A 23896-nucleotide genomic window follows, 5' to 3' on the forward strand; every position below is an offset into this window, starting at 1 on the left:
GAGAGAGAGAGAGAATGGTTTATTCAACAAATACCCTTGCAGCACAAGTGCTGAATTGCGGTTTCTTTCCACTAAAATCTTAGGCTTATCAGCATTATGCACTGCAAATCAGAATTAACAAAGTCATAAATCACTATAAAATAAAAAAAGTTCCAAATTAGTTGAATATTTTTATAACGATTACCTTCTTAATCAGGTACATGTAGGTGTGGTGAAATTGTTTTTTTTTCGTTAGTTTTTTTTGTCTTTCTAATTCTATTTATGAATCATGAGTGTACATTTGTAGCTCGTTATATTGTAATAATGGCTGATTTCCAAGGGAAGTATTAAGAAATAAACATAAAAGATTTAAAAAATGAAGCAAAAGAAAATATTCATCAATATACTGACGCATCTGACATGGCCAACACACTTATACATCTGTTTTGAGACTATGGCATGTTAAAAAAACATGAGTTCAATCAACTTTCAGTAAACCCAGAGTGCGATGAAGCCATCTCTTCCCACTGAAACCTCAACCCTCTTAACGGATGATGAATTTGCAGAGTTATACTAACGTAAGTCTCATCAATCATAGCGACCTTTCTGTCCTCACAACTACGGGTCAACACAATCCCAACCGGTACTGACTGGAATATCATCATAGAAACAGCCATCCTGGGGTTTACTTGCTACAGGTTTATGGTATTCTGCCTCTGGTGATTCCACATCTTTTAAAACATCCGCTACTTTGAACGATTTGATGGAGAGCACCTGTCCTGCAGAATTATGTTTGATGGGCAATTCTCTCCACCCTGTGGGTTTGTAAAAGGTACCAGTTGCTCCTGTTAAGGAGGACAGATTCCCTCCAGACGCGGTGATACATCAAGTGTCTCTAGTGATTAAACAGCAGGAAGGAATATTGCTCGTAAAGCTACCGCAACAATATCCTCACCTGTGGTTATATGTCACACTATGGGTTATTAAACATTCAACCATAAGGTCGAGGACATTTAAAAAACTGAATTCATTTTACGTGAATATATTAATCAGGTTGGTAAGTCACTGAGTAAAGAGACTCTTCTTACACAACCAAGTGTTTTATGCATCCGACGTTTCTGTGACCGTCTGTCACCTTTGTCTGGAAATTCTGACAGCAATGTGAACCAGTCAGAACTGCCTGAGAAAGGTGACAGACGGTCACAGAAACGTCGGCTGAATAAATGAGTTGGCTGTGTAAAAAGAGTCTCTTTACTCATTGAATTTATTCTAATCAAACGTTAGACGATTTTTAAATATTAGTAATCGATTCTTCCAGTAGATGGGTTCAAGGAAACATAGAATAATATCACTAGCAAAATTTGGAATGTTAGAATGTTGATTTGGAAGTTTGAAACATATCTGAATTTGATTCAACCTATTAAGTAAAACCTCTGTATCTACACAGAAACATAACACCTGTTTTAGCACATTTTTGTACTTTTTAGCTTCGCTATGTACTACGGCAAATTCATAAAACCAGCTTTGTAAATTGCATACCTGTGGTTAAGCAGCATTTCATACCGGATTTTTTTATTCGCCCGCGCGCACTAGTTTGTGATTCTTTAGAGGATGCCATCCATAAAATCAAGTCAGTATGGCCTAACGGAATAGTATGAACAATGTTTATAATATAATGTAGTACTACCTACCGTAAATTTTTCGTAATCGCCACTCATATGCATGTCACAGCCATTTACGTTTCTAATTGCGGTGGAAACCAATTATTAAATCTCTTTTCATGGAACAAATCATAAGATTTATCTCGCTTCATACCTAATAGTCCCTACAGTACTAAGGCTGTGGTTCCTGTGATAACACTGAAAGAGTAATGTGTTTCATGCCTACAGGTAACGGTACGCCTTTCCTGATACAAATTAATGTCTCCGTTCATAAGGTTTGGCGTCAGGGAATGTTGGCATGGAAAAACTAGTTGCCGCGATTTCACAGAAAAGTATCCTTGGCCACTCTTGTACGTTATCTCTCTTCGAGTCGAGAAACAGCTCGTTTGGGACCCTTGTGTGTCATGTGCATCAATGTATTTCCTTAATTCTAAAATTTACTTTGTAGCACATAGCAATCACCATATTACATTGAAACTACGATACATGTTGAAACCGTATAGAGGAAAGGACAACTCTTTAAATGTTAAGAGGATAACTCTTAAAATTTCAATTTAGACATTGTGGTAGTCTATATTAAATTAATTTGAGCATGTACGTATCCACACACGTGAATCTAGAATGTCTACGGACAGACGTCCCAAACTTAAACGATTATTCACAACGCGGTCATATTCGTCGTGGTTCATCGCACGATATTGATGCCGTTGAATTTCCTAGCAGGTTGTCACAGATCCAACTACTGACAGGGATCTAAAACAGCATGTTCGGTACAAAGAAAGCTAATGTGTGTACTACAACTGCACGACAACCATTGGTTTACGATCGTACGTTCTTCGTAGGTTCGAACGGAATTGATTTCGTTGAATTTGCAAGCTGACTGACAGATCAAACTGACAGTTTAGTTCAGTTCAGTTTATTGAGATACCCTTTAGCCCATTATGGGCTATTCTTCCAGGGTTCCAATACAAATACATGTAACATCACAATTACAGACACAATCATACAAATTTACACTTAACATACAGCATGAATAATTTAAAAACAGAGGGGATTACCCATTCGCATAAAAACCTTAACTATTTACATGGAAATCATTAACAAAAACATATGAATTCTACCTTGAAGATAACTGTCTGACTTTTATGAATTGCACCACCCTGTTGGTAAAGTATTTGACATGGGAGATGGACTTTACATCTGTAGGTAGAGAATTCCAGAGTTTCACAGCATTTAGGCAGCGAAATACTGCACGAGAACTGCAAAGCCGAGAGAGGAAAGCCGCCGGCCTGTAATCGTACATTTGTCGCAGGTCATCGCACTAAATTGATGTCGTTTAATTCTCATGCATGTTGCCACAGATCAAACTACTGACAAGAATCGATGACAGCGTTTTTGATGGCTAAATATTGCACGACAACTTCACGACCGACACGGGAGTACCCTTAGCTAGCCATCGCACGACGTCTGTACGTATGTATAATAACTAAATATATCAAAGATAATAACTAAATATATCAAAGAATGTTTAGACCTTAGAACAAGTAGTATTAGTTGACCCATCTATTGTTTTGTACGTAGGATATTTTTGTCGTACCCATGTATATTTGTCTGTATATCTACATGTCTTAGACCTTACGAAAGTCGCTGTACTTTTGTAGTGTCAATAAAGTTCTGTCTGTAACCAGGCTAGTCCATACGCTCCATCTGCAGACGATACAGCAACCGCGTGGCGGCTGCACGGAAGTTTTAATGAAGCTTTGAAAGGCGCCATTCAATAATTCCTTTCATTAAACGCACATAAAGTCAGGCTCACAAATCAGCCAGCGTGACAGGTCCCTGATCCACTACCACATCCCTGATTGCCAACAGACACACAAAACCTGCCATGCAATCACGACCTGAGCCATTTACATGCGAGAGGTGACCGCAACCCGGCAATAGAGCGAATTTAGCAGTAACCTACCTTACAGAAAGACCCGGAAAGACATTATGTATTCACCGCACGGAACATGCAACGAATACATTATCAGGATACATGCCTTGGCCAGTTGGAAACTGCCTGATGGCAAAACGTACATCGCCTTTAATCGGAATCTACTCAAAGTGGTCTTCATGCATTCCACGCGTGTAAATGAGTGTTTCTTTGATATCGTTTTCATCATTTAATTTTTTTGATGTTGATGTTCTCAGGATTCTGAGAGTGGAGCTGGATTAGGATGAGGATGACGTTAGCGTGGAGCGTTATTTTCCTCGTGGTTCTACATGTACAGCTGATGGCATGTTCCCTCGGTGAGTATTACTCAATTTTAGCATTCTACACAGACGCATGTCTGAGCAGGTACTTTCAAGTAAGGAAGTCTGTAGATTTCTGTGTGTGTAAGCTTATCTGGAGTAATAGGTAGACATAGCAATAATCCTCGCTAAACATTATATCATGTATGGATATGTTTTGGCACTGTAGTGCAGTAATAAGCCTTGTCAAGTACCATATTATGCATAGCGAATATAATGTATTCGTAAGTATTGTTTTGAGTGTGTTCGTCTGATGGTATGTGTGTGTGTGTGTGTGTATGTGTGTGTGTGTGTGTGTGTGTGTGTGTTTGTGTGAGTGTGTGTGTGTGTGTGTGTGTTTGAAGACTACAGTACAGAAATACTAGTAAGCCCCGTTAACTAGTGTATCATGCAACTGTGCATATATACTGAACAGGCTTAAGCTTCAGACATAATATAAACAATGAACATTTACATTTACCAAAAGGGACCGAAAAATCATTTTTTTCAATTATCCGTTGATAACATGAGAACATAATTAGCTTGCACTAATACCGAATGAGATATCTCCACCATTAATTATTTCAATTAAGTTCAACATCACAATTTAATGGCTTTGCGTTGCAAATAGGACGTACCGACGATTCGGATTCTAATTCATTCGTCCTGTACTGGTAAAATGCATGAGAAATGACGGAAACTGGTGAACCGATCTTTTGAAGTAGAGGAGAGAGGGTGACTCCAGACGCTTGCTGTGGTGCAATCAGCGGAAGGAGGGCGCCGTCACTTGTAATGAAGATCTATAAACGCTACTCTCTATGGTAATTTCTTACAACTAGAGCACTGTAAAGGACGTTTCAACCATCGTATTACATATGTTCTTTATGACGTATTACATATGTTCTTTATGACACGAGGGCATGGGCAAATCATACATGACCTAACGTACCGCACGTAGCCTAATGATGTTTATTTATCAAATTCATTTTATGTACTATACTGGCATTTTAGTATTTAGATAACGGGTATGCACATATTTGTCGGGATCCATTCATTTAAAAGAAAAATTAAAGATACATAAAAAATGACACAGGTCGGAACAGAAAGTGGGAAATTATTCAAACGTACATTGACATGGTCCAAATACAATTATATGAAGTATTCCCGGCATTTGACCGCTGATGGCCTACATGCGAAACGGAGCTGAACAATTCATTTATTTTTCTCAACCAGGAAAAGTACATACAGGTCAGATTTGACCTGTTTTGCAGGACAAAAATAGCTGCTATATCCACGGCACACTAAAGCAACAATCATAACATAAATAGACTAAAACATTTCACTATCATGGATAGACTTGGGTGCTGTATGGTAACTTTTATATAATGATATTCTAAATGATTTCTAAAATGTGAAAACGTTTTAAATAGAATAAGATTTGATGTAATCACATTTTATAGAAATATTTATATCTACCATATCCGTCAGACTATACTCAATTAAGTATAACATTCCAATCCATAGACTAATTAACCCAGGAGAACATTTAGAATGTCGTAAATATATAACATGTGAGGTATTATTATGCAGTATAACCTTTTTACGAATGTAAACCCAATAAACTGCCTACGACAACCATTGAAAGGTATATTCAGTTCTATTTGACAATTGATATCGCATCTGGTGACATTATATAATAACGCGGTTACGTTTGGCATGCTGTATTATGTTGCTGCCACTGTGTAACATTTAAAAAAAATGATTTATGATTTTCTTATCTAATATAATGAGCATGAAAAACAGAGGATATAAAATTCTATAGCTAATACATTTGAAAAGAAGTCCCCTAATACATTTTAGATTTTTCCCCACTTATCTTTAATTTGAGAATCCTCTCTAGTTTTTACAATTTAAAATTTGGAAACTGATTGCTTTTCTAGTTGCTTTTGTTCAGTCAAAATTTTACCTCGCAAACTTAAGACTAATTCATATCTAACTAAACTATGACATTGTGACCGATATGTTTATGTTTAAGCTAGCATGGACTGTCTACTTCACCGTCTAATAGGACTCCGGGGAAAATGTAGGCCATTTCTCTTAGAGCCAGTAAGCCCAGTAAGTGCATAGAACTATGGAAGACATAATCTCTTTAATGTAGTTTGAAAAGTTTTAGGCCATGACCAGACCATTATATGGATAAAAGACAAGAGATCAAGCTAAGCTTGGTGGATTTAGAGATCTAGGATTCTGAACTCATTGTCACCTATGACCCTTTCAATACCTCAGGCACACAGAACAACTTTTAGAATCGTACCGGGCAGCTAAAACAAGCCATAATTCCAAAATAAAAAATTAAACTTTTAAGGTTACATTTGCTAAGGAAATGTTTACCTTCGCATATGGTCTGCTCTGTTAATTCTTACTCAAACACATTCATATATATGGGGACAGGAGTCCAAATCCCTTCTGCTATAAAATTGCAACATGATGTAACCCAACACTAGTTACCATGGTGACAGACGTCTGGTTCAGGTTATTGACCTTAATTGTTTACAGAAGAGGGCGAAAATGAGCAAGAACAATTATTTTTCCTTCGGTAAACATGATAACCTCCGAGCTGGAAAAAAATCAACACATACCAAGGATAACAGTTACAGTTGCTGTGGATGCGCTCATCAATTGGACCCTCTGCGCCTGCGCGAATTAGTGTCCTGTGGCCTGTATCACATCGTTCCGAATGCTGCCTTGATTCCAACTTTGCCTAATTGTCTACTGAAGGTCTGAGACGTCGACTGTCGCAGATAACACCAGACAAATCAGGCCTAAGGACACGATGAGAGCTCCTGACAATATATTCCCCTTCGGGATCTACGTAAGTTACATAGAAATCATCCTCATAATTACATGACATTTTTCAGACGGTCGGTTTGGACATGTAACATTTTAAATCCTTTATATTAATAAAAATCAGTAGCAAAATTAACCTTAAACGATATTCTGCTAGTTTACAGTGCATCGTGTAGACTAAGTGCAAAATTCTGTATTCATTCTCTGCGTTGGTGGCGGCATAAAATAAGTTGATTCAAGTGTGCTGTCACCATATCTAGTCATTAAATGTTGGAATATAAAATTTTAAAGACAATACAATGCGAGCACTAGGCATTTACAAGCTGAAAGTTTCACCACATATTTCATACATACATATTATAAAAACGGTGAACACTACGCAAAGCTTCCATCTCAGTTTATATGTTACTAGTATTTGATTTATGACTACGGGGATGTTAGATAAAGCCACTCTATGGTCTAAGACAGGTTGTTTATAACGATAACAGTACAGTTAATCCGCTTGTCTGTACCACAGCTGTGTGCGCTCCTCGATAACAAAGAACTCCACAAAATATACAACCTGCCATAAAATCACATACAAGACCTGCTGTAAAGATATTACCGTAAAAATTCAGCGAAAAGACATTGATGAAGTACGTCCAAAAGTATTTGTGACAGACGATCTGGAATGCAGAATATAAGGGCAGGTTTCACTTTAGTTCTGTGACCTTCTGTCGCTGGTTTTATCGATTTTGAGGTCATTCTGGTCCCGAGGACAGACACTACGTAGACCTAACCACCCTGGAATTGGTACCCGTGCCGTTTGATTACAACATGAATCTAGATGTGTCAGCATGAAGAAAAAAAAGTCTGAGACCTCATACATCGTTGAAACCTTGGTGCTTACAAGTAACAACTTTTTAGGAGGGCATGAAAAATCTCTCATAAAATGGCTACACATACATACCTACAAACACAGAAACACACACACACACACACACACACAAATACGTCACGTCAGGAAAATTTTCGGTTTTCGTGAATTTTTGACAACTAGATACATGTGCTTAGTAAAAAGAAAGCCGGACCTGACTACAGCAATGATGCAGTTTGAAAAAAAAAGATCCCCATTCCAAAATATACCAATGGGATCTCGGGATTCTTTAATTATCACTCTCAAAATTATTGTAATAGGAGCTTTCTATGTAAAACCAGTCATCACAGCCTAAGTCAATTTGGTAACAAGGCAGTTCTTGGTCTTGGAAAGGGATTATACTTTTTTCCAATTCTACCGATTTAGAGTTTTAATTGGTTATCAAGCTTCTAGGATCTGACAGGTGGAAGGCTGCCAAAAACGTAGTCAGTCTGCTCCATAATGGTGCATGGGAAATTCCTTCAGCCATTAACTAGACCCTGCTCCGCGGAGGTAATCTCTATAGACCCTTCTCTCTGAGACGCTTCTATGAAGCTCACAGTTAATGACAGTCACCAGTTCACAGCTGTCTTCTCCCGGCGCCGCTGTGTACTACAACTGTAAACCCAGCATCACCTGTGGCACTGGGGCTCGAAATCTAAATTAATTTTTTTTAACGTTGTCGCTCAATGCAAGGCCAATTATTTTTGGCCACTTCTAGGCATAGAGCTAGAGGTACTTAAGTGAGTATAGTGTAGTTATGTCAGGAGATGGCGGTGAACCTTTGTTTTGAAGCTTTGTTGATTGTACTCAAATGGAAAACAGCTGTTTGGAAGAGAGTTCCATAATTTTGCAGTCCGGGGAAAGAAGCTGTTGTTGTAAAATGACTCGGAGACAGGTATGTTTACGGTGTATTGATGAGAACTGGAAGAGAACCTAGTGGCACGCTGAAAGGTTCTGAGCGGCGGAACAAGAAGTGCAAGTTCTAAATTTTAGCAAAAGCTAACAAACCAGCAGTTGTACCGAGATCTGCATCCTGTCACCAAAGAAAATACAACATCGCAGAATGAAACTGGTTGGTTACTGCATTAGTTTTTGTTTGTTTGTTTGAGCCTTTATTTCAACTCGATCTGTAACAGTGTTACATGCTCTAATCGGCCGCTATTTCGGCCGCTTTTCATAGAGGTCGAGCGTGGAGGAGTGTCAGGGGGTCATAACATAAATACTACTTGCTCACAAATGAAAACAAAGTAATATTTTTTATACATAAGGTAACTCACACAAAGTAAATAAATAAACAAAATGGCAATAACTAATAAATAACTCATAACTCGTTGTGTCCAAAGTCGTCCAGTCAGTTACGATACTAGCAGTCTTTTAAAGGTTCCAAGAGTAGGTGCTGCTCTAACATGCTGCGGAAGAGCGTTCCATACAAGAGAGCCAGAGTAGGCTAGGGATCTCCGGTATATTTCTCTTAATGGCATCGGTACCGCAAGGAGATCAGTCGCGCTTTGTCTGGTGCTTCTGGTCGCTCTATCCCTACAGTATGTGAAAATCCGGCGCATGTACGGCGGTAGTTGGTTGTTCAGGGCCTTATGTAGTAGGAGGGCTTTGTGATGTTTGTGGATTGACTTTACGTCCATCCAGCCCAGACGTCGGTGGACTTCGGCTGATGGAGTTAGATACGGGGCTCGTAGAATCAGCTTGCCAGCTCGGTTCTGCAACCTTTGCAATTTCCCCAACTCACGTTCGGGCGCAGCGTCCCAGACAGTGCAGGCATATATAATATGTGGCAAAAATATAGTTTTATACAAAGTTAACAGAGTAGATGTTGGAAGGAATGTGCGGACGTGCTTTAAAATGCTGAGTGATCGCCTGAGTTTGCCCAAGACGGCATTTATTTGACACTTCCAGTTGAGATTACGATCAATTGACACACCTAAGTATTTGTAAAAGGTACATTCCGTTACAGTTGCCCCATTGATATACACTTCAGGGCTTCTGCAACTGTTAACCCTTTTATCTGTTCCAATAAGCATGAGTTTGCATTTACCACTGTTTACGGATAACGAATTAGCTGTGAACCACTGAGAAAGAGTATTTAGATCATTTTGGAGGTTGTACTCAATATCGCTAACATCCTTGCTGCTATAGTAGATGACAGTGTCGTCCGCATACATTGATATTTCACAAGATTCGGCGCAATTTGGCATGTCATTAACATAAATTAAAAACAACAACGGGCCCAATAATGAGCCTTGGGGTACACCATATTGCATTTTATGGAAACCAGAGGTAACTCCATTAATGGCAGTACAGTGCTGTCTGCTAGATAAGTAAGATGTAAACCAATCAAGTGCTTCACCTTGTATGCCATAGCAAAACAACTTTTGAAGAAGAATGGTATGGTCGAGCGTATCAAACGCTTTGGAGAGGTCAATAAAGACCGCCCCTGTCAGCTGACCAGTGTTCATGGCATTAAACCACTTCTCTGTGAGTAGGTGAGCCGCAGATTGTGTGGAATGGCCTGGCCTAAACCCAGACTGGGCCTCTGTAAGAATACTGTTTACTGACAAATAGTTGTACAGTTGAGTATGTACCGCCCTTTCCACTATCTTTGAGACAGCAGGTAGTATGCTGACAGGTCTATAGTTATTTGGCGCAGCTCTATCCCCTGCTTTGTGTATAGGCGATAGGCGTGCCTTCTTCCAGTCCTCTGGGAACTCACTTCTGAGCAGCGATTCATTGAATATTTTCGTCAGAGAGGGTGCGATGATCTCGGCTGCTGACTTGAGCAGTCTGTTGTTCAGGTGATCTAGACCCACAGCTTTGTCCGTTTTCAGGGTAAGGAGACATTCTAAAAAGATCTTGCAGTCTGTCTGGTTTCTTTGGGAGCCTACTTCTAAGGGAAAAAAAGAGGGGACGGGGGCAGAGTCACTTACTACAATCTGGGTCTGTGACACTGACCTGCATGATATAACGTATTGCGAAGGACCATGTGTAATTTTATAAAATAGAATTCCGTAAAAACCTAATTGCTAACATTAGTGCCTGTCTTCAAAGCTTAAAAGTGGGATTTTCTTGCCGACGATAAATAAGTGATGCAATGGTTTTATAATTATATTCGGACACTTGAATGTCAAGAATATGCTGTATACTAGAGTACAGTTATGATACGTTTACGCACGTAAACCTACACGGCTCTTATATTGTATCGGTGCACTGATACACCCAAAGTCAACATAAGGGTCACAGCTCAGAAATGTTTAATTTGGTGCACACAGGTATACATGTATATGCGAACAGTATTACACGCCTGGGGGAAGCTGTGCTAGGTATGGTACATACATTGACCTTTGTAAGCTCGCCTTGACATATATAAATCACCTTTAGGCCATGACCAGATGGAATTGCAGTAAATAACCTCTCCTCACCCCCATCAAACTCCTTTCAAGCCGTACCCGGAAATTCAAGCCGTACCCGCTCAAAAATTCTAGCCGTACCCGGAAATTCGCGCCGTACCCGCGAAAATTTCAAGCCGTACCCGGTAATTCGGTATACCCTGTACTTTTTCGCCGTACCCAATGGCGGGTATCGCTCAGCCCCGGTGCGTAGTCACTCGGAAGTCGTGTCTAAATACCCTGTACACGATACACAACCTCATATAGCCTATGCTCTGGTAAATATTCCTGGCCACCTATCTGCCGAATGACGTCTTACAAAGCGCCCTGAGCGATATCAGCCATTGGGTACGGCGAAAAAGTACAGGGTACGGCACGAATTACCGGGTACGGCTTGAAATTTTCGCGGGTACGGCACGAATTTCCGGGTACGGCCAGAATTTTTGAGCGGGTACGGCTTGAATTTCCGGGTACGGCTTGAAAGGAGTTTGCTTGGGTATCTACCGTGTGTGTTAGGCCAATGATTTGAAGAGATGGATGACATCCTCTGGGACAACAAAACTGATGCGAGCGTCTGAGTAAAAAACGTTTGGCAAAAATTATTGAATCATTTCAAAATCTACGTAGGGTTGAAAAATGATTAATCACAACGAGAATGGCATAACGAATAGTAGACTCTTTATTTTCATTTCTTCGCATTTTCTTCTCTGCCTTTGAAACAGAGTTTGGCATTTTACAACATTTTTCAGATGCTTTTTACGATTTACGGTATGGTCAAAACTTTTTTTGTAATTTTGCAAACGAACAAAATCATGCTTTTTTATTGGTTTTTGTATTGGTAAAAAGCGAATTCCATCCACATAATGAAACTAGCACGGCCTAAATTCGAAGATGGATAAAGCGTCTGATTAAAAAAACGTTTGTATTGGCAAACATTATTGAATCATTTCAAAATCTACGTGGTTATGAGGGTTGAAAAATGATTAATCACAAGGAGTATAGTATGGCGAATAGTAAACCCTTCTTTTTTTGGAATGTCGGCCGACTCGGACCATTACCAACTCGCCACAGACAACTCGGCCCATCCACCTGGTCAACTCGGCCCAATACCGGAGACAGTGATTTAGGCAGAAACACGCGCACACATAATCGGTACAACAGTCACATAATTATCGCCATTGCACTAAACCTTCATTATTTTTTTAACGGACAGAAATTCGAGCTTGCTTTTCTTTTAATCATCTTACTCTCCAGTAAAAAAACAGCATGGCCTAAATTCGATCATGAGGATACAGTCTGGGTCAGAGAGACAGATTATGATTGGAAAGTGTGCGGGCGTTCAGCGTGGTTTTCCCTGGTATCAAATTGAAAGAAATGCATCAGGCAGTCATCCATAACCCCCGAAACCCATTAAATTCTATTTCCGGCTGATGGGCAATGATTGGCTCCTAATATCTCATTCTTTTTCCTCCCAGAGATATGTATTGGCATGCATCGCATGTAGGCACGCTCTTTTGCTGATTTCATTGTTGTCGTTTTTTTTCAACTAAAAGGAAGGACTTTATATGTTTTTCTTTCTTTAGTTACTCGACAAAAGTAAGGAACTTTCGTGTGGTCTACAGCACAATGTACAAGTAAGACTGAACAAAGTACATTGTATGGATAGTCATCCTACTTATATGTATGTGATAAACTACGTACAAAAAAATTAGATATACTAAGTATAACTAGTCTTTAACAAGCAGTCTTTAAGATATAATTGCATACTGTATGGGTTATATCCTCTTAAAATATATTAGAATTTATTGATATGACCTAAAGTGTTGAAATCAGTTGAACAATCGGAAAGAAAATTAAGCAATGGGCGCTTATCATTATATTGTGAATAATCCATTATAAAATTGCGCCCATTTTCAATCATATGTATTGACAAAATATTTGTAATATTTAAATATAGAAATATTTATTTCAAAAAAGGCTGCTTGAATATGACTGAAATTGACCAGAATACTTCATTACAACTTGTTGTTACATGAACTTCGTTTTTTGTTTAGAATCTGCATTTTAATGGTATTATGTATAGGAGCTCAGGACTCAATCAGAATAAAAATCAGTCCAATATTGTACAGGAGCTCAGGATTATTATCATAGCCTACGATATTTTGGTAACAGACAGCAAACAGTCTACTGGCAATAATTGGTCTATGTCTGCACATATGCAGTCATCAACAGGGATTACTACAGTCTACATGTCAGATCGTTTTGTACTAATGGCATCACCCGTCTGAAATATCACTGTGCTTTATGAACACTTTAAAGGAAGCTTAATTCAAGGTCAGTACAGACCCTGGAGTAAACGGTTGAAATGGTTAAAGTTGTCTTTCGGGTATATATTCAGTATGAGTGAACTCAGCCCCAAACACTTTTGTTGTGGATTAACATGTTCCTGTGATATTTGTGTGTCTAAGGTCAAACAATTATGGAGTGCAAAACAATGGCATAAGATCCGCATGGGATACGTTAATTGGTAAAAGGAGTTTGGAGATTTTATCCCCGGGAAGTATTTTCGTAACTTTATTGCAAGCGTGCAGGGGGTTGTATGACGTAATTTAATCGGGTATTGGGTGGTAGGCTACCGTTCGACTGCGCCAGCTGTATGTTTCAAACTGTTGAAAACAATCAGGAGTAGACGGGAGGTTAGGCCATGGTGTGGGACTGGTTGGCTGAAGGTAGGGTCTAGGCAAGCAGTGGACCTGGTTGGCATTCAAAATTAACTCAGATTCAACTGAAATGTGATTTGTATCAAAAAGCAGGAGCGGTCTAAACCTGATCAGGATGCCCCCAACATACCGGCTGGTCTATAATCGGGAAAGATTTTGAATGTGCGACAGAGGATTTAGGGGAAATATGAAGCGATTTGTCAGGCCATAGCTGATTGGACGTTGATTGGACGAACGTGGTGACTGTGCTGAACGCTATTATACCTGCTACAAGCTTTTAAACTCCTTTTCAGTTAACAAAAAATTCTGATTCTTACTCAAACCTTTATACTTAATACCCAACGATTTACAGTTGCCTAATGATTTATATTGCCGTTAGTCTTGTATATACGAACGCTCATTTGTTGTTTTGTCATCTTCATACTTGTAATTTGTATTCTATGTCAGGGGTGTGATTAATATTAGCTTATATTCGGCTAGAGTTTCCACCTCTGTGTCTTGTACCATGTCTTGTACTTTGTTGTTTCAATAAATAAATAAAAAATAAATAAAAAACTCCTTTTCAGTGAACGCGAACCTGAGACAAGACATCCTCCGTAAGTACGACAAGAACGTCCGCCCAGTGAGGAACTTCAGCCGACCCACCGAGGTGCGCATGGATGTATCACTCCGCCAGATACTCGGGCTGGTAGGTGACGCTTTACTCACTCAAATATTTATTTATGTTTTATTGTTTGTTTGCACATTAACAAAACAGACAATAATAAAATACAAAACAAGGATAAAACAGGTGCAGGAGGAGGGGAGAAGCATGGCATGCTTATACTAGGCCCTCCTCCTCTAAACTATACAAAAAAATATAATCAATAAATGGAAATAATACAATAGAAAATGGAAATAATACAATAAGGATAATCAAATAATGTACGGTATAAGTTAATGACTATGAAATAAAGTAATGTAAATTACAAATACAGAGCAATAATGATAATGATAATAATTGGTATGAGTTCATGATAGTTCCAATAAAATAGTTCCAACCTTGTCTGCATCAGTTTTCAAATTGAAGGAACGCGTAGAACGCCAGAAAATCGCTAGGGAACTGTTTGCAATATTTTACTGATCTACGATTACGGAGGTCAGTCATAATTTGTGGCCTTGTGGCCGCAAATTCCACCATGAATACTGTTATGCAATACAACTGATATTAATATTACATATTGTATTGCGGCCCAATTTCAAAATTACTTTCTTGAACTGCAATCCTCTTGCCATTTGTTTCGACAGTCCTAATCAATTTCTAGTTATTAAAACACCCCCTATCTGCTTTGTAGACAAGGGATTTTGAAGATTGTGCAATTTCTTAATTCCATAAGTTATTGCCTAATTTCACTATGTTGAAGCAGATGTATTAAGATTCAGTTATTTGAATCAAGCTAATGAATGAGCCCAAATCCCCCACAAGACAGACCATAATTTAAGAAAGCTGTTTATATATTCTCATCGATTACATCTATTTGCTGAAATATTTCTTCTTTGATAATTTCTGAAGGGTATGAGGTGTTTTGGGTGGCTGAGTTTTGGGTTAATGGCCCTACTTGTCCTAATTGCTTCGGTTGCATGGTGGGTGGGAGGTGATTTTGACAATTGATTGATACAGAGGTTACCTCTTAAAGTGATCCAGCAGGTTGTACCTAGAGGTAGTAAGTTGGTAGTGTGTGGGGGAGTTCATGAAGTGGTGTAATTCTTATACTATCATGAAAGTTTATCTGTGTTGGTAGTTACATGTTTAAAGTTAAAACTTTTGGTCCAACACAAAAAGTTCTCTCACTTAGAGCTTTCGACCAGTCACTCTGGTCTTCCTCAGTAGACTGACCTAGTGAAGCTTGTCACGTGGCTTCTTTGAAGTGTGACCATCACCCTACATCTTTGAAGGGCCCATCGACCTACATTGAACCGCGACGGGGGCCGACATCGTCTACCAGATACCTTTGATCCAGTGTTGACGTCACACTTCAAAGAAGCCACGTGACAAGCTTCACTGGCTCAGTCTACTGAGGAAGACCAGAGTGACTGGTCGAAAGCTCTAGGTGAGAAAATTTTTTGTGTTGGACCAAAAGTTTTAACATTAAACTGGTGTAATTTTTGTCCGTCCCTTGTGGTCGAGGATGACCAATGTCTTGGTTCACTTCTGGTGGGTCCGGAGATTGCTGATAAAGCCAACCGATTGAATAAAAAAAAAAAAAACTTCTACGTTTACAGTGCATTAACGAAAACTAAAAAAATCGTTGAGGTTTGTAATCTAGAAATCCAAGATATTTGGAATTCCCAGAACTCTAAAAACTCTGATTTTGTTACAGGCTGAAAGAGAGCAGGTCTTGACGTCACTTCTATGGATACGTATGGTAAGTGCGTGTAAAGTTTTGGCAGTAATCGTATATTTCTGGCTATGGATGTAGAAGGAAATGTGCACATGTAATGCTTTCTGTCCTTTCTGTCTCTCTTGTACGCATCCCAGATGTGTACTACTGGGGTCGGTGTCTCCAAATGGACCTTCGCAGAAAACATATAAAGACTCTAATGTAACGGCATAATTTATAAACCTGGATTTTATTACCACTTGATTGTACCTAAAATCACCAATGTTACATCGAAATGATGCTTCATAGTTCCTCAGTAATGTACAAGGTTGGAAGGTTGTAACATTAAGGACATAAAGCATCTTGCGTGTTGGGACAAATAATGACACAATTTCAGCACTGCAAAGAAAAAAAGGGTTTGGCAATACCAGGTTAGTCTGGTAATGGCTGCTTTAGGTCATAAACGGTGCCTACTGTGGCCCACAGGTACAACGTTTTTTTAACGCTTTTGGCCATAAACAGCGAGTACGGTGGCCCACAGGTACAACGCATTTTAACACTGTTGAAGCATAACACCTACTGACTTCATTGACAAATGTTCATACTCCAGTATTGGACAGATGAATATCTGTCGTGGGATCCGGATCAGTACGACGAGCTCGACGTCATCCGGATTCCGTCAGGAGACATCTGGCTGCCGGACATCTTTCTCTACAACAAGTAAGAATTTCTATGATTCAGTTTATGTGATCACTTTTTGTTATGTTTACTTATGTTTACCTTTCAGGAATGGAAACATATTGTTTCAACCGGTTCTTGAGTTATCCTCTTTTAAATATTTTCGAACAGATAGCCCTGCAGTTCCAGAGCAAGCCGCTAGGGGGCCCAAACTCACGTCACTTCTAGCTACCTATCCAAATTTCGTCACCCAAGCATGTCTAGATCATGAGATATCAAAACCGGAAGTTCAATGCAGTACCATAACAAGCAGCTAGGGGGTCCAAAATCTAATCATTTCCAGGTCTCATCAATACCTACCCACCTACCAAGTATCAAGACAATCCATTTAAGCCTTCTCAAGTTGTCGTGTCCCGTGACGGACACACACACACTTACACATTTTTGTAACTTGCCTGTGCACCCTACTATAACTTTTACAGCGTCGAACCTTCTCACTCTGGGCTACTTAACTGTAGAAATCCCCATAGGGCGAAAACTGTGTTCTTCCACCATAGAATTAACCATTCTATTCTCCGGATCTCCTCCCTCCGTTTTACCCCAGTGCTGATGTCTGGCAGACGGGAGAGCTGGCGACCAACACTGACGTCAGCGTCACATCCGACGGTGACGTCACCTGGTTACAGCCAATCACAGCCCGGACCTCCTGTAAAGTTCACACTGGGCTCTTCCCATTTGATAATCAGGTAAAACAATGTTCGGTTATGAGTGACTGACTACACAATGGTGAATGAATATTATTTGTACGTTTTTGATCTCACAATATTAGTACTGCTCAAGCTTAGAAAGTAATTCTACGCAGTATGTATATAGGTTAAAGGTGTCAATTCTTTTGACAACTGCAAACGTATGAAACATAGGGGCTTATTATTATAATAAGTGAGTTATATAAGTGCATAAGAAATATAATGTTATTTGAATATCTACACTTTATACAATTTAAGAGGACAGATTTCTTATTACTGTGTAAATTTCTACCTTTTCTATTGCTCATTATTGGTGTATCGGTGTATTGGTTATCTTAACATTGCACATTTCTTGAAGGAGTAACTAGCGTGTTATTTTCCAGGTTTGTGACCTCTTGTTAGGCTCCTGGTCCTACGACGGTACCGAGATCGACCTGTACAACACGTCCGAGTCTGGAGACATCAGCAGTTTTGTAGTAAACGGCGAGTGGGACCTCCTCACAGTTAAGGCTCAACGAGAGCTCAACTACTACTCGTGCTGCCCCGAGCCTTGGCCCAACTTGCGGTACTTAGTGGCACTGCAGCGACGAGCGGACTACTATCTGTTCACGTTTGTTCTGCCTTGTATGGCGTCGATATTTGTGGTACTTGGAGGTTTCTTTTTACCGACCAATGCTGCGGTCCGTATCCAGCTGAATGTGACAGTTCTCCTGGCGCTGACTGTGTTCCTGATGATGGTTCAGGAGTCCATGCCAACTTCGTCTGGGGACGTGTCAGTCATAGGTAAGGAAAGAGCAAGGACAGTTTTACCTTCGTTTAAATCTGTTTTTATGTTTACCGAAGGAATATTGTTTTTACTACGTTTCTTCTTCTTCTGTTCCAAACACTGACCTCTGACCTGGCCAACGACATGATTTGTTGATGTCTGTCATCATGGGAACTGGTGTTGGGTTACATAATGTTGTTCCTTCTGTATTTTCTGTCTTCGAAAAGAACTACCACCAGACAGAAACAAGCATTAATAACAGTACTCAGGCCTCATACTGCATGGGTACGTTTTGGACAAGTAACAATAATCTTTATATCGCAATACCATTTTTTTCCATTTCTGTCTTGCTGAACAACACCCTGCCAAAATACGAGCACATGGTATTATTAAAAATATTAATATATAACTACACAAAAAATACTTTTGTGCCATTGGGAAAGGCACTTTACACGACTTTCCTCACTTAGCTCAGGTGTAAATGAGTATTGTCCTGTCATGTATTTGTCCCCTGTGTTGGTGGCGGCATTATTAATATAAGTTGAAAAAAAACTTGAATGTGTCGTCACCACGTCTGGTGATTACATGTTGGAATAAGAAATAAATAAAATTTCCTTATTGCATAGGATTACTGTATTAAAATCGCGCCCGTGTGTTTCAGGTGAGATCTACACAACTGCCATCGCCATTGTCGGCCTTAGTACCTTAGCCACCGTGCTTGTCATCAACCTCAGCGAGAACGATCGCCCTGTCCCGGCTTGGATCGCGCGGTATTTCTCCGACAATCCTCCGAAAAAAGTCGGTGACCACGGCGGTTCTCACGGTGACCATCATGCGCAGGCGCAATCAAACGGTTACGACAACGAGGCTTGTGGTCACGTGACGCACGGTAAGGATTATGGGAACGATGCCTCGCCGCCATGTTGTCGCCGATGCGACAATTTGAGGAAATTATTGGGTACGATGGAAAAACACTACTCGAATAATGCTAAAGAAAATCTCAGACGCAAAACTTGGAAACGTGTAGCCTTGCTGGTCAATTATCTTTTGTTGTTTCTTATGTTTGTTGGTACTATCACTGCAGTGATATTCATTTTCTATCCTGTCATTATGAAAGGTAATTAATATCTTCTAAAGGATCACCATCTCCATGAATATGCTCAACAGATTGTTACGCCATCAAAAGTTGATGTTCCTGGGACACAAATAACAGAAAGTGTACCAAAACGATAGCCTCTACCAGGCTTCGGAAGGCGCCTGGAAAGAATAGAATTCGGCAAAATAGAGAGATAAGAAGTCAAGAGAGTTGGGTGCATCTGCCTGAACGACATTTTGGGTAGTCTTTCTCTTGAAGCACCATCTTGCGACAACCTGCAGTACTGTACATTCAGATCGACGCATCTATCTGATGTACCAAAATGCAGACCAGCACCCCCATCAAACTCCTTTCAAGCCGTACCCAGAAATTCAAGCCGTACCCGCTCAAAAATTCTGGCCGTACCCGGAAATTCGTGCCGTAACGTTCTGTATCGTTGCCGTACAGGGTATTTAGATACGACTTCCGAGTGACTAAGCACCGGGGCTGAGCGATATCCGCCATTGGCTACGGCAAAAAAGTACAGGGTACGGCACGAATTACTGGGTACGGCTTGAAATTTTCGCGGGTACGGCACGAATTTTAGGGTACGGCCAGAATTTTTGAGCGGGTACGGCTTGAAAGGAGTTTGATGGGGGTAGCGAGGGGCATTTTCTGTATACCTTGTCACAGGAACGCGGATTCCCCTATCTAACAACAATGCTGCAAAAAACAAATTTGTTACGAAAGAACATACACTACGTAAATCCACATAGAAATATCAAACAAAAAATAGGTCCTACCGAAGTGGCTTAAGTTAAACAGTCGTTTTATAACAGGCAGACTGTACTACAATGTATGTTAACGCGAAGTAAGGCCACAGCAAGTAAATTTTATGGATGACATCCTCTGCAGACTCCAAATCTAATGCGAGCGAGCGAAAAAAAACAAGGCGGGCCGAAAAAAACAAGGTACTTACATTTTAAAATTTTGACTCAATCATTGTAAAAATGGTTTTGATTCAGTTGGAACATCACATATACACAGCCAGCATCACATATCACTGCATCAAAGTAAGAAACAAAACATTAAATCAGAGCCTTTTCTTGTCTCCTCTCTTCATATTTATCTGCCATCCACGTTCCGGCATGGCAGCAGACATCTTTGCCCATTTTCGGCATGGTGACCACTGTCAGAAGGCAACAAAATTTCTTGTTTTTTTTCCAAAATCAAGGGAAAATTAATGCGCGCGCTGATGTCATCCATAAAAATTACTTACTGTGGCCTAAATTCCGTAAAAACTGTTAGAATAAAATATGCCTTCTGACGTATGAACACAATAGAATCGCACTGTGCCTGTCTTGTTTGTGATGACCACAATATATCGCATGTAAAAAAAATTCTCTGAAATCTATTGAATAGTTAATTATCATGTATAAAAATTAAGTGCCTAATATTGTGCATTGTGTTATTTTATAGTACGTATATACAACACAAAAAGATGTAACGTTGGAAAAACACTACTTAGCTTACTTAGCATGAGGTCCGGTGATATTCGTCTTAGGTAATCGTGTAATTTTGGAATCCGTAGAATTTTCAAGCAGGTTGCGACAGATCTAACTAGAAACAAGAACCTAAAACAGCTTTTTTTCGTAACAAGACAGCTTAAATTCACATGATAAATGAGCAACTTATTTCAAGAATTTCCTTAGTTTTCTGAGCTTACGACGTAAGCATGTGATCAGTCATTCCGTATGCAAAATCTGTACTTAGTGCCTAAGATATAGTAGTACTACATAAAGCCTTATACATGCCGCAATTATTTAGACTATGTATACTTCATCAATGTTTCTCGAAGTAAGGCCATGTTGATTTGAATGATATCCACGAGCGTCCGTTTCTAAATAAAACTGTTCTTGACCATACTGTAGTCTACGTACAAAGCGGCTGCAAAAATCACCAAATATATGCAGTAAGTTGAAAAAAAAAGAAATCGAAAATTCCGTACAATGCTAAAACGAATTCAAAAGAAAAACTGAAGAAATGGAAATGAAGTGTCTGTTATTCCCAACACTATACTCAATGTGTTTAGTCATTTATTCAACCTTCCATGAAGATTTAATTATCAGCCATCTATTTTTTTGACAAACTTTATCTAATTTATTCGCACGCTCGCATCATTTTTTTGGTTCCAGGAGGATGTCACCAATATAAATAAATCAGCATGACCTTACATAACTACAAATTGCCCAGACTAGATTGACTTTCAGAGAATTCTAGTTGTTGTTAGTTTCCATGTCAAAGACCATGCCTTTCCTGGACTTACGATTACTCCAAAGAATGTTAGAATAGATGAATACCTACACATTTACTAGAGAAACGCGTCTATTTCAAGGTCCACAAGTTAGGTCATTTTAATGACAATGACAATGAACTTTATTGCATGTTCACGCCCTACACGGGCCAAATGCACTTAAGTTAAATAACTTGGTAACAGCAATTATTACATTCGTGTGCTATTTCTCTATCTACAGGATCTAACTACAGGATCTCCTCTCTCTTTTTGAAACATGTATGAACAAATTTACATAGTTTTTCAATTATGTCATAGCGCTTGGATGTCATAATATGTTTGAACAATTCTATTTTCGGCAAGTATGCAAATTTCTTTTCTAACTGCAAGGAGCTAATAAAAGATTTCCGGATGTCATTGTATACCGCACATTCTAAAAAAAAAGTGCTTCATCCTCTATACAGTTATAGTTAATGTATAAACGTATTAACCGCGCCCGAACACAGGATGAATGTGGAGTTGTAATTATGTAGTATTCCGCATCGCGGCGCTAACCCTTCATTCTTTTACGGATAGATGAAAGCATAGCATGTACGTGATACATTTTCTAGTGGTCTTACTGTAACAAATATATATGAACTATTTATATGCCTTACACCACAAAACCTTCTCTGAGAAACTAGTGAATACTTCTTTGGAGTTCAAAACGGAGCGTTGTCAAAATATCGGTCAGATTTCATGTAACAGCAGAGTATATATTTAGAAAGATAGTCTGACTGAGCAGACAATAGAGGTAAAAATGGGATATAGATCACCTACACGTGACTTCACTTGACCCTGACCTGTCTCTTTCAGATGTAGTCATGTAAGAATTCATTCGGAACAAAGAAGTATTGTCATTACTTACAGCTACAGGGTAGTAGAGAAGTATGTGGTGTATGTTTGAAGATGATTTTTAATAAAACCTAGCGTTTTGTTATTGAATATTTGTCTTTTTATATTCTTCTTTTGAGTCACAACTGAATAAAATTGAGCATATATGTTTTTAATCCTTTTAATTTTGTAGTAATTTTTGTATTGTGAAAATAAAGTTACAAATGTATAGTTTGCACTGTCACTAGCCGTAACTGTTATTTGAAGTCTGTTTTATCATGTATATATCTGATAACGTTATGTACATGGTACTTAGCACTCCTGTCTGTAGTTTTATGTTTGGGATGATATATCGTATGGATAAGAAAAAAAATACAACGTCAACCAAACATTTGAAATAAAACGTTAAAAATCCGGGTTTTACACAGGCGCAGTAGGGTCTGTCGATGCGCTTACCCATAGTGCCCCGCGTTTCCCAGCATGCATTTGGACCCCTGGAAAGATCTGTACATATCCCCAAAACATGACGTGGCAAGCACGCAGTTTCGGCAGTTTACTGTGCACTATTTGGAACCCTGGTCAAATATAAACTCCGACCTGGAACCAAAACTGTATCTTGTTAATATTCTGTATCCTGTTAATATAACCAAAATAAGACACAGGCTAGAAGAGAGTTGTGATCAGCCTTATCTATTCTCAATAAATACAATACAAATGTACATGGCTCCAAATGTACGTATGTATACAATAACAATAGTATCTCTTTGTGTGAGTTATAACGTTGTATAAATACATAAATATACAATGTCTTTTAGACAATCAATAAAGAAATAAAGTATTTACTGTACAGAGTTGCAAATAAAGCGATCCGCCAAATTGACGGAGGGTTACTGAGATATCCACTCAAACTTAGGTATGACACTGTCTCTTTTTACTTTACCTCAACAAGAAGAAATTTATACTATTAAACAGTCCAAGCCAGAGTGTCTATGGAAAAAAAAACTTTAACAATGTCTCTCTTATACAGTAAAAATGGCGGTTGCACTTTGTTGATAAAAGTGTTATAACATTAGTTTGTTATGCCTACCTAACTAATCCCCAAATAACTGGACTTTGTAACAATTTTATGTGCCAGAACCTTACTTCGCCACAATTTCCTTATAACTGTCAATTGCGTTAGCTCCATCGTTGATCCAATCAATATCTACGTGTGTGTTGTTAAATTGATTGCACCAAACTACTTTGTATAGCACGTCAGTAGAAAGTACTACGCCTTCTTGAAACCTGTAGTGTATTGTGCAAAATGTCTCGTTTCAGGTCGTTTTCGG

The 23896-nt window shown here is 39.1% G+C and overlaps 1 protein-coding gene across 1 annotated transcript; it reads left to right on the top strand.

Moving 5' to 3' along the window:
* The first annotated feature begins 3862 nt into the window (after window positions 1-3862).
* Window positions 3863-22564, top strand: LOC109480213 (neuronal acetylcholine receptor subunit alpha-10-like). Its single transcript, XM_019782362.1, has 8 exons — window positions 3863-3932; window positions 14344-14465; window positions 16138-16182; window positions 16748-16857; window positions 17420-17561; window positions 17945-18344; window positions 18989-19216; window positions 22551-22564. Exons 1-8 carry the CDS (start codon window positions 3866-3868, stop codon window positions 22562-22564), a joined length of 1128 nt encoding a protein of 375 aa, XP_019637921.1. The 5' UTR covers window positions 3863-3865.
* Window positions 22565-23896: the final 1332 nt, after the last annotated feature.

Source organism: Branchiostoma belcheri, unplaced genomic scaffold, assembly GCF_001625305.1.
Source record: "Branchiostoma belcheri isolate BF01 breed outbred unplaced genomic scaffold, Haploidv18h27 scaffold50, whole genome shotgun sequence".
NCBI lineage: Eukaryota > Metazoa > Chordata > Leptocardii > Amphioxiformes > Branchiostomatidae > Branchiostoma > Branchiostoma belcheri.